Raw genomic sequence first — 12,790 nt, 5'->3', positions numbered from 1 at the left:
CTGCTGAAGCACTTACGAAATTATGTTCCTAGTAGACTGACTCCCAAATTTGTTCGCTTTCATTAAGCTGCTAGCTTATTTATTCATGAAACTCCTCTAAAGATCTTAGTTTTCGCTAAATGTGAACAAGTTTTTAGTTAAAAAATTGGAATAAAAAAGGAATTGTTTTCTCCCAGGCTCTAACCTCACCACAGCATTGTAGAAAATTTTGTGTATTTGTAAGAGCAGAACCATAGAAAGACTAAAGGTTGATCCTGCAAGTACCTCTTAAAATCCTAGCACTAAGACCAGTTTTGATGAGTTCTCTCATTTTTAATAGCCATCAATGCAGGTAGCTATAGTTAATTTGAAAAATTACTGTGCACTTGTTGATACAAGAAAGCCACTCTATGACTGTCAGATATTTTGAAGAAGAGCAATCTTTAACCTCAGGAAATTCATATGTAAGATAAAGCAACAAGAACAAGTCAATATACAGGACAATATATTCAAGTTCTGGAAGAAGTTATCAAAGATCATCAGATTGCTTTGAACTCTGCACAGACAGTGTTTCTAGATAATATTCAGTAATGATCTCTTTTACTATGTCAATTTTAAAACCTTTCCATCCCAGCACTTCTACCTAGACATGTACACGTGTATGCACATGCATGTGCTCACACACTGCTAGGTACCTGGAGTTCAATTCATATCACAAACTCTGAGCAGTTAAGTGCAAGATCGCTTTTAGGTCGCAAGGGAGAGATAGACACACTTCCCAAGATTCAAAATCCTTTTACTGACCCTGCAGAGAGCTGGTACAAGCAGCTTGGCCCAGACACCTCACAGAGAGGCAATAGGAACCCCCGTCATTTGAGTGAACCTGCTTGAATTCAATCTTACTGCAAGAGTATGACTTCTTATTCCAGTTCACAAACTGGAACAGACAGAAAAGGCCCGAGTACAAGCACATAAACCTTAAACCAGAAAACATTGTTCCGATTTGTCTTTTACTATTTCAATCTTCAGCATTAAATTAGAAGACATTATTATTTTTAAAAAAAGTAATTCTTGGTTAAAAAAAGATCTTTTAACTAAGGATTCGATGTAAATGCAAAAAATTATCCAGGGAAGCCAAGAGGCAAACACACCCAGAAACAAAAAATCTAGAGGCATCTTCTGTGCCTCAACACAACCCATCGGGGCGGGGGGTTTTTGGGGAGGGAGAATTTAATTTATAGCAGTAAAGTTCAAAGCATATCTAACATTGAAAGTAAGAACAGTGAACTGAATTTAAAATTTAAATAATATTTCCCATTCACAAGAGCTAAGCACACAAACAATTTCTATAGTTTGCTACCTTAAAACTCTGAAAAAAAATTCTACTGGCTTTTTGGTAATAATAATACTTTGCACCTCTCATTTGGAAAAAAAAAAAAATGTAGACTGTAGAAAATAATTAGAGAGTCAGGCACTGTACTGGGCAGAATTAAGCTCTTGCTACAATTAAGGTAATTAAACCAAAGGAAGTTTAAGAGCTAACTCCACCTGGATAATAGCCAGCAATTAAAAAGTCAGCATCTTGAATAACCACTCCACCCAGACATTTACATCTATTTGTTCTGGCTTTTTCTCTAAATACATTTTAAATGAAATTTCAGGCCTTCCTGTTCTTCGTGAAACTTACTGAGAAGAGACCTGAGTGAGGTTTCTGTGCTGTATAATACTGCGTGTCCTCCTGTCCTAACTTCCAAACCAGATTTCTTTCTGCAAAGACAGAAAAGGGGATGCAAGTCTTCTCCCTCTCGATTATGCAAGAAACAAATGCGGAAGGAAGCCTTTGTGCCAATAAAGCTGTAAAGCAAACTCTGTATTCCTAATTCCGTTCATAGCTGAAACTGGTGTAGAGGTGAAAGAGTCTCTATAAGAGCGTTCTTCTTCTTTTAGACAAATAACAGACTGTTTGTTAAAGGAATTCTGGGAAACACAGATCCCAGAAGACATCTAAGGCAAGGAAGTTGACTGCTGTAAAAGTTATATTTTCCTACAAGCATTTATCCTCCCGCAAGGCTACGTAGCAGCTTCCGTCTCCACAAAAAGACAAGAAGTAGGGATTTTGCCATTCACAGTTTTCTTTTGACATTGCCCTATAAAGCAATTCTTCCAGCAGGAAGTAAAACGAAAGAACCAAAACAACTTTAAGAGAGATGGTCTTTTACAACTGTTTTATTAGACTAGTGGGTCTGGCCAATCACCTCTGATCGACTTTAATTATTAAAATCTGAGCAGAGGGCTATTAAGTAAAGGCATTCTGTTGCAAACTGAAAAGAGTTAAAAAGGATAATTACAGACAGCAAGTATCATTACAATCACTCACAATCTTTTAATTTTTTTAATCTACCTAATTTCATCTCTTTGTGTTTTAAGAAAGTTTTAGAAGCACTTTAGGGATCAGGCGTACATGCTTAGCACATCAAATTTAGACCTGATACTCAGTTTCCCTTCCCTCCATCTGCATAAGCATCCCTCTATACTTCTCTTGCAAGTGTATCAGGAGGAAACGCATGACAACGAAGGCATGGTTATAAAGTAGCATACAGGTACACTTCATTTCCCATATTAAACAAAAATAGGTAGAACTAGTGTTACTGAAACAAGCCAAGGAAAAAACCTAGGCATTAATTTTTTTTTCTTCTCTACCTTAGGTCAGGAAAACACATTTACAATTTGTGAAACATATGTTGCAGAATTCATTGAAACATTGTTTTCATTGACAACAACCTAAATTAAAACACATAATGATTACCAGAGATGCTAGATACCTGTATGAATCTAATTCAAGAATGTAATTCCTGAATGAATTCAAGAACGTAAGTTAATACTAGCAAACATTCCCAGGTTTAAATTATTGAGAGCACCAGTCAATTCCATCTTCAAAGAGTTTTGATTTACAAGTATTTGCATCTAAATTATGTTTCATGTTAAATATAAATACTAAGTTGTCAAATGTTTGCATGTAGGCTCTAGCTCTTGGCTATTCATGCAATTCTTTAAAATCGTACATACCTGCAGGACACTGAAAAGAAGTCTAGCATCTAGCAATGCCAAAGAAATTAAGCTCTAAAGGCAAATAAAATGAAGGAATAATCTTTTAGAGATAAGATGATTCACGCTTCCAGTCTGAATAATTTAAATATACATAAAACTTGATCAAAGCAAGCTTTCCCTCAATATGCAACTGTCCCCAGGGCTCCTCCACAGGTGTGCAAGCTTCCTGTGCCTGGAACTGTCAGGTCAACACGAAGGCCCCAATCAACTCAAGTACCTACATACTCCTCAGCCCACCAACTCTGCCTGGAGTCTCATCCATTATAGCTGCAAGTTCTGCACTATCCTTTAAAGAATATATAAAGTACAAAATACAAGGGTCCAAAAATTGTCCAATACAACAGTACATCATGCTTTTAAAATCTATTCAAGACTTAGTGCCAGAATAGCTTGTCACTGATATTTTCAATCCATTGGTCCACTCTACAACTAGCAATAGACTTCTATTTTTGGCAAACTACTCAACACAATATCCCAATTTTAATCTGATTTATCACAGAAATTCATTCTGATTTAATTTATAAAATACCTAATGAGGATCTGAAATTTGTATTCTATAGTATTTATTTATTTATTAAGATTTGGCAGAAAATAAATTAACAAAAACAGTCTCCCTTGATCTTTTTAAAATCATTTGTTAATTCAAGTTAGATAAAGAGCCTATCTTATAATTTTTGAATGTAACTTTCACCACCAAGCATCAACAGCAATGCAACCCTGTTGTAGGAAACTTGTCAGTATGTTACATCATGTGTTACAGATACATCATATGTTAAATCATATGTTAGATACAAAAAACTGTGGCATAACCTACCTGTAGCAGAATCATGCACCTCAGTCTCCCTTAATGGCAAGATGCTATCCAGTCTATCCAAACCAGTTACCTCTAAAGTGTTCCGTTCTCAAGACACTGTGCCTCAATAAACACTGAGTAAAGACGATGAAAGGAATTCTGTTCCTTCATGTGTTTGCAGAATTAACTATTCTTCAAGCAGTTATTAAAATTTCCAGCAGATAAGGGATTACATGCAAAGACTGAAAACTCTGCCAGTCTCCTTTCACAATGGAAAAGTGGGGTTTTAGCAACCTAAATTAACTAAGTATAATAAATTTTCAAAGAAGTTTTCTAGGAAAAAAGTTTCCTCAAGTAATTAATTGTCAAAAAAAAAATAATGTATTAACTTGTATGTAACTTGTCATGCAATATTAAGCTATACAATTACACATTTGACAAAAATAAACTCACTTGATAAAGTTAGCCCTTTACTGAAAGGTTAAATAAATTTGAGATCCCTTTTAAGTGCAGACTCCTCATAACATTTTCTGTTTATGAGATATGTGCACCTCTTGAAATTACCTAAAATAATTGCACTTATTCCTTCCAAATCAAATACCTCAGAAAGCATTTGATCATAATTCTTTACATATCTAAAATTTGTTTGGCACCTGTACAGATTGGTTTTACAACATTAACAGCAGTTAGCCTAAGTAAAAAGGTATGGTACTGAAAACACAGCTAATTTTTACTTCAAATAAAGCCCAGTGCAAAAGGTTTCTGTACTGCTTAATATTTCTTCCCAGTCTCTTTCTCATAACAAACCATATGTGCATCAAAATTGAATTTGAGCTTTGTGAATGACACTGATATTCGCTTTAAGCTAATGTAGTGATGGTATCAACCTGTAGCCCAATACTCACAAGGCCTTCTGATTCTAATGGAATTGATCAATATTTCAGGAGACATTTATAATTTATGACCAAGCAGACTAGCAAAGATTATAATCCTAAGAATACATAGTATTTCCTGCTGGATCTTAAAACTTTAATGTTTATCAATAATGAAACCTGCATGCTAAGCTTTGCTCTTTAAAACCTCTAAACACTTTTACAAGCAACATCACAATAGTATTACAAATCCAAAAGATACAAGATACAGAGTTTCGTAAATAAAAAACAAAGTTGCTTCCTTGGACTGTCTACGAAGGAAATTAAGAGTTTAACATCTTATTAAAATATTTAGTGTTAAACTATTAGCTAATATGCTTTATTAACTTCTAAAGTCTAACATTCTCCAAAAAGCTATATGATTTTATGTATCAATTTTAATAAAGATTTTGATATATAAATAATTTCTGTAATGTAATATTATTCTTTTTAAAATATCTTTTAAAATGCTTCATATTTAGTTTAAGTATACAGTTTCAGATATTAGACAAATCTTTTCTCATTTTCTCAAAATTCAGAATAGGATTATTAAAACTTATTTTAAACCCCATTTTGTTTCTTACATGAAATAATCCCAATTGCAGCAGAGGCAATAATCTAGTAGTTCAGCAGTATAGTTATCCCTGTTGGAGTAGATTTCTACTGTTAGGATGATTTTTTTTTTAGGATGTTTTCCATTTTCAAGGGTGGTAGGCAGGGTTTTTTCCATTTTGTTTATGGTGGGTATGTGGAGCAGCCAAGCTAAGCTAAGCTAAGACAAGACAAACTCAGCTAACAAACCACAGAGAGAAATCACTATATAATAGTTGTACACTGTCTGCTAATAACAAAGCCTTTAGTAACTTTTAGTCAAATGGAGAAGGACAATGAAGGGATTAAAGCTGTATATCCTAAGGTGCAGAGCTTTGGATTTATGACTGCTGAATTATTACCACTGATTAGTAAAAGATTCCAGGATTCCCCTCCCTTCTCCCTGTTCGGTCCCAGAGGAAGAGCTGAAACCAACTATTTAGAGTAAAATGAAGCAATTCAAAACTTTAAGAGTTATTTATTCTTAACTGTTTGAATTGCCAACTACCGACCTACTTAAATTCTGGCAATAACCGCAACAGCACTGAACTTACAGCCATTTCATTGAACAATAATTCTACCAAAGCTTACTTCAAAGATATGTCCCTTTCAAAGTATAATAATATATAATTAAACTTTTATCAATTATATATTAATAGTTTTTCTGTATCATTCTTTACAGATTAATTCTTGGTAACAGTCAGTCTTATGTATTGCCCCAAGCAATGGTTTACAGATTTTAGCATATCTACTAAAGAGGTGAAACATCTTTTTTCATCACACAATTAAACATAAAGGAAAACTATATACATAAGAATAGTTAGAAACAGTTTGCAGCTTAAACTAAATGAGAGTACAGGAATAACTAACACCTACTCTAAGCCATTTCTCAGTGACATGAACGGTACACCAGGGTTAACTTCAGGTACCATTTCTTTGGTGCTAAGTGCAGCATAGAGTAAAACCTGAATAGAAGCACAAATTGAATAATATTCCATCTCTGACATTAAGTGCAATTAATCACAATCCCTTATAATAACATTTACTCATCTTCAAACTTCAAACTAAAGTCATCACAGAATCGCACAGGTTTGAACCTCTGGAGGTCATCTAACCCAACCTCCTGTGCAAAGCTGGTCCAGTTACAGCAGGTTCCTCAAGGACTTATCCAGTAGAGATCCAAACATATCTGAAGATCAGATATTTCACAGCCTCTCTGAGGTCCTGTCTCAATGCTTGGCAAACCTCATGTTAAATGTTTTTAACCTTACATCTAATCAGAATTTCCCACATTTCCACTTGTGTTTACCACCTCTCATGGCCATGCCTGGCTCCAACCCCTTCACGGCCTCCAAAGCAGTAGTTGTGATAGCAGTAAGCTCTCCCCTTTGCCCTCTCTTCTCCAGACTGAGCAAACCAGGAGCTCTCAGACTCTTTGTACCTCACATGTGTCAGCCCCATAACAATCTTGGTGGCCCTCCACTGGGCTTGCCAAGGAATGTCAATGCCTTTCTTGTACCAGACAGCCCAAAGCTGGACAAAGCACCCTAGATGCTGCCTCTCAAGTGCCGAACAGAGGAGAATAATCTCTTCCCTCGACCCACTGGCTACACTATTGTTAACACAGCCCGGTTACTCTCCAAGGGTTAAGGATAAGACTTCTGCAACACTTTTTTTTTTTTTAAAAAAAAAAACCCAATTATGTACTTGCACAAAACAAAGCAGTCTCAAGACTTAACTGGGAAAAGAAAACCACTTTGACAGCTTCATTATTCAGTGTAATTCCCTGAAGACCACTGAAAATCCAGCAATTTTACCAACACTGCAACCAGGATTTTAAAACAGCACTGCCTTTACGCCCCTGATCATTTCCACTTCCCATGGCACACTTTCCTTGTGCCAGCGCATTCATCTGGGTGGTTGAAAGATCAATGAGATCACTCAAGAAGAGAAAAGAAAATGGTAGGTTATAGTTTCACAAGGCGTAATGAAACAATTCAAGAATCAGCGAATCCCTCTCAAGACAGAGGGATTTCAGCTCTTCACTCTCTCCCCACCACCACCATTAGATAGGTTCAGCTCCTTATAGTTCTGCAGTCTCAGTTGTAACTGGATTAGCCCCCTGACCAAACTCACCAGATAAGTGCATGTAAGTCTGTGGGAAGGCAAAGCAGGCATGGCAGCCTACAGCCAGGTAAAATGCAAGCCTGCTTCGTTCCACCACCACGCCAATTTTTGAGTGATCTTTTGCACAAGATTCAGAAACTTGAGTTTTCTATCACCCAAACAAGGTGCTGAAGTTAATCCCCACTACTTCATCAGATGACAAGTTGAGTACCAAATCCCAGCACTATGTGGAAGGAAACACTTCGAAATATACTTTTTTTTCCCCCATCAGTGCTTTCACTAATAGCCAGTTCCAACAATTTTCCATCTTTGGCACTTGAAGCCAGACCTTTTTGAACTGACGCAGTTTCAGCATTGAAGTTTAGGTAATATAGCCATACAGCCTGACTATTTGGCAAAAACTGGCCTTGTTGTCAGGGTCACCAATGCATCATGTAAATTCAGTGCCAAGAAGGAAATCAGGTGGTTTCAGGGAATGACATAATTTCATTTTATTTCCTCATTTATTAACTTGGCAAGTAAAATCTTGGACTAATGAGCTGTAAAATAGTGAATACTACAGATCTTAAAGCATGCAATTAGATCTCTAATTTTGCCCTTTAAATCTGTGAGAGACAAAACACCTCATTTGTTCTATTGTGCCCTTTACCAGCTGTACCCAAGGGACACCCAAAATGGGGAAAGCCGCATTGGCAAAGTTAACTGATATGCAAACAGGTGCAGGATTCCGGTTCAATTCATTAAGTTCCATTCTGCCTTCCCCTACAACCATCCCCAAGAGAAGAAACAACATGATTATCTCCTGCAATACTATCAACAAATTTGTATAAAGTTCCCCATTTTAGCAGCAAGGCTTCTGTGAGGATCGAAAATCAGAAAGTTGTTAAGGTAAATTTACATGTAGTCTCCAAACTGGAAACCAGACCAAAAATTGCACTTGTACTATTATCTGTAAAACTTGAAAATATTAAAAGGACTTAATGCAGAAAGCTTAAGTTACAAGCAATACAAGCAATATTTTAGATTATCACTAATTTTATTATGTTTACCATCAGTTACTGAGGCAATACTTCAAGAATGCATAAATTATCAGTATCAGAAAGGTACGCCATCAGATACTGAAATTGTTTACAACAATTGGGGGGTGTCAGGTTTTTTCAGAGGAAACATTATGATGGTTTTCTCCATAAAATTCATCAATTACAAACCTGAAGCAAGTTCAGTATTTGGTAAATACACATAATCCTAAGGATATTAACTAAGCAAGTGCATATATGTGAATATTAGCTCGGTAGCTGTCTGGAACCAAAGTAATGAACCCTGCCACACCCTTTTATTGCAAGAACCAGTGCAGTAGAAAGTGGTGAAAACAAGCGAGACAAACCCTGTCTGACACACAAATATCTCAGCATTGCACTCCCCAGTGCATCCAGGAACATAGGAGAATTTTAATTTATTTTGTTTTCTACAGAGCCAACCTGTATCTAGCAGGATTTATCTGTTCAGATTTCATGCCTTGCAAAAGTATTCATACCAGCTGGGAAACACAAGCTATCACTGGAAGCAGCAAAGCTATGTCCATGCAATCTTATATCTCAAATAACAAGCTGGTGTAACACACTATCTGAAATCCTACAATCCAACCTAAAATAACTAAGAATTGATTATTGTATTTTTACAAGGCAGTAAACAAGAGCTCCAATGCACTAAAAGCAGAGTAAAGCTATTGCAACAACAACGAAGAAGTTTACATAATAAAAAGTCTGACCTTTTAAACGATTAAGCGCATTACTAAATCATCCTCATGTGAGAAGCTCAATTTCAGACAATAGTATGAGTCATATGAGTAAACATGGTGTTTGGAAAACTTGCCTAAAGTAGGGTTGGAAGACCTCAATTGCTTAACTCTTTCCATTACAGAAATACAAAAATGCCTTACTTTTGAGAAACCAACAGACCTTTGAAAGTCAGTAGAGAGACATAAAATAAATACTTCAAAAAATACATCCAAATAATACATTAAAATTGAAAACAAAGAAACACAGGGAGCAAGTTATCTGTTCAATATTTCCTACACAGTCTCCACCTACTCAAATATATTTTTCTTTTTTATGTAAGAGTAGAAATATCAGAAGTTCTTCATATTCTTTTTTAGGGCATTTGTATACCAATTCATTAATCTGAAAATGTCTCCCCAAAATAACACTTTATTTTCCTCATTTTTGTCATGTAGGCAATTCATATCAATTTGATCAATACTGACTGCAACTCTGGTTCTCTCTTGCCCCAGAAACAATGTTTTACTGCCAGAATGTGCTAAGTTTTGATCCCTCCCCACTTCCAATTTCAGTTACTGTTGTGAGGAATCAGCAGATCTAAAAAGCAAGGCAAGTGGGACAACTTTGACAACTCTGAAATAAAAATTTAAAACTGAAAGCAACCACCAGCTCACAGAGTTCAGTATTTTGTCATCGTAAGCAATAATGGAAATGTATCAGAAAGGACAAAAAAAGGTCTGGTATCCACTAACCACGAGCATAGCTCTTCCTGTTTCCCAATTTGAAATCTTTGGTGCAAACCACAAATCTATCGGGAAAAAAATACTGTGCCATGTAAGACATATAAAGAAAGTAAGTCAAGGACATGGGTGAAAGAGCCTAGATTCTCCCAGGAAAGGATGACACACAGCACTGCAAAGGTAAAAAACCCCTTGGGGTTATCAGCCTCATCCAGGAGAACCTTCAGTAACTGGGACCTAAGGAATAACAATCTAATTAGCATGAACATTTGCATGAGATGCAACACTTCTGCAGTGCAGTCATTTGTCCCAAAATAACACTCCACTTCCTCATACCAAAAGGAGCAAGGCCTGCTCATTTGGCAGACCCCAGTCCACATGTGGATTGCAATTAAATTTTGTTCACAGCACAGAAAACGTTGACATCTGGTTTATGCAAGATCTTACCCCTCCTGAAGATAGCACAGTCTGTCGTGAAGTAACAGGAGTCAACTCATCACAACTCCTTGCCATAAAGGCAGCATGCAATTTCTGGCCAAGCAGACCTTTGTAAAAGCCTACAGAGACTTGCACCAGAAATATTGTTGTTGCTATGAATGAAATAAATGGAAATGTATGAAATCACTGGAAAAAAATGACAGAACAAGGTTTAAAAGAATGACCTGTACTGATAATGAGTAATCCTGTTAGGAGCAGCATCCCAGGAAAAGTAAAATTGAGGAATGTGTTGTTTATATCAAGACCAGAAGGCCTGCCCTCTGTAAGATCACAGCACAGTGACTCATCAGCAGAAGATCCTGCCTTCCTAACATCAGGAAGATGGAAAGCTGGAGCATGTTACATACGACAGTCCTTTTCCTGTATGGCTGACAGGAAAACAGACATGTATTTAAAAAAAAAAAAAAGAAAGAAAAACAGATAACAAGTATGAACTTCACTTAAGATTTACCGAGATTAGACTCTTTCTTGCATCAAAGGACTATTTACATATAAAGTTGAATACCATAAAAGATCTGTCCAAAGACCAGTTCATCGTCACCAATGAAAAAATGTCAGAGATGTGAGGCGGATCTGACAGCCAGCATCTCTGGTATTGCACAAAAGAGGTACTGGTCCAACCAAACTCGCACACAACTTCGTGCTTGTAATTATTATCAGTATGACAGTGCGAGTGAATGAAATTCATTAGAGAATGAGTGGAAGCCGGTAAAATCAGCATCACTTTCCCCATTCATAAGATCCTGCACTGAATTTTGTTACACTAAACCTTCTACAAGTCATCCTCCAAATCTTTAAAAAACGGGATTTGACATGCAATCAAGAAATGGTTCTAAACCACCATGCAATTCCACTGATACTTTTACAAAAATACCTCTTTTAAAGCTTGAATAAGAGAAGGGAGAGAATACACAGTACAAAAACAAACAAAAAATCCTCATTAAATTCTGAATTTTTTCAATTTTTAAATATGTAGTTAAATAAAGTCAGCAAAATTCATTTTTCTGCTTTTCCAACAGTACCTTTAATTCACAGTTGTAAAGACCTCAGCAAAGCATACTAGTATTGTCTTATTTCCAGAAATTAACTGTTGCTTAGCCAGAAGTTAACTAGAATTTCTATTTTGAAGACTGTTGCCATCATTCTCCTAAAGAGAATGCATCCTGTCAAGAAGACAGCCAGAGGTTCAAGGAAAATAATAACTCATAGAAACTAACTAAATCACAGAAAGCCAAGAAAAAAACCATAATCATCACACCTTATTTATATCTTAGTAAAGAAGCATATCTCAAAATTTAGCAATTTTTTCAGCTTTTTAAAAGTAATTTAAGTGAATAAGCCAACTGGCATGCCAATGTCAAAAGAATATGATGATTTGAAATTGTCAAAATAACAAATTAGAGAGACATTGACATTTCTATGTGCAAATATGAAAAGATACAGTATCAGGTGATACTGTAATTATGTATCTCCAAATGACTACATCCTCCCTCCCATTTTTTTTTTTTTCCTAATTAACTTCTAAAAAGCCCTAGCCCATCTCTTTTGGGTATGGATTACAGTTTCTTGTTACTGACAGAACATACATTTCAATTCTTACTTTCTATTTGAATACAAGGATTTATTTATGTGCTACATAAACAACATTCTCCTGTACATTAGTTAACAGTCTACTGAGAACAAAAATTTTCTTTCCCTTTTTTTTCCTCCCCATAGCACAAGTAGCCAAGGGAGAGAGGAGTTTTCAACACAGGCCAGAAGCTATCCCATTTCACTAGATACAGTCACTAAATATTTATTTACTTTTGGAAGAAAAGTTTCACACTGCTCAGTTTTATACAACGCTAACCAATAATGCAGCAGTATTCTATATTTATTATACTTCACACATAAAACACAATATGCCAACTTTTTTTTTTTTTTTAAAGCCACCATAAAAACAAATAGAAAGCTTACCTTCTTCTGGTACCAAACTATAGCATCAGTTACTTTGGACGCCATTTATTCCACTGAATTCACACAGTCATTTTAGGCTGTTAACAGAAAAAGACAGAACTTTACTTCCACGTTCCCTACAAAGGCCAACATAGGGAATGTAGAAACACTCCCATTACCTGAAAAGCACTGAACAGCTATATTTACTTTACACCTTGCCTCATTACTATTCGAGTGTGAGTTTGGGCTTTCTCCTCTAAGTAAACTAAAAATTACAAGTCTGCTGCTACAGGACATCACAAGCCTCAGTTTCGTCCATCCTTCCCAGCG

At 36.0% G+C, this 12,790-nt stretch overlaps 1 protein-coding gene across 1 annotated transcript in view; it reads right to left on the bottom strand.

Moving 5' to 3' along the window:
• LOC104169006 (putative homeodomain transcription factor 2) overlaps nucleotides 1–12,526 on the bottom strand; it is a gene marked incomplete at its 3' end in the record, with an annotated part of 38,233 nt that extends 25,707 nt beyond the window's left edge. Inside the window, exon 1 of the mRNA XM_009709809.1 lies at nucleotides 12,482–12,526. Coding sequence (XP_009708111.1) covers nucleotides 12,482–12,526 — 45 coding nt within the window. The remainder of the gene's footprint in view (nucleotides 1–12,481) is intronic.
• Between the last annotated feature and the right edge of the window lie 264 nt (nucleotides 12,527–12,790).

This window comes from Cariama cristata, unplaced genomic scaffold (assembly GCF_000690535.1).
Source record: "Cariama cristata isolate BGI_N322 unplaced genomic scaffold, ASM69053v1 scaffold8231, whole genome shotgun sequence".
Lineage (NCBI taxonomy): Eukaryota > Metazoa > Chordata > Aves > Cariamiformes > Cariamidae > Cariama > Cariama cristata.
This window is presented reverse-complemented; position numbering and strand designations above follow the sequence as displayed.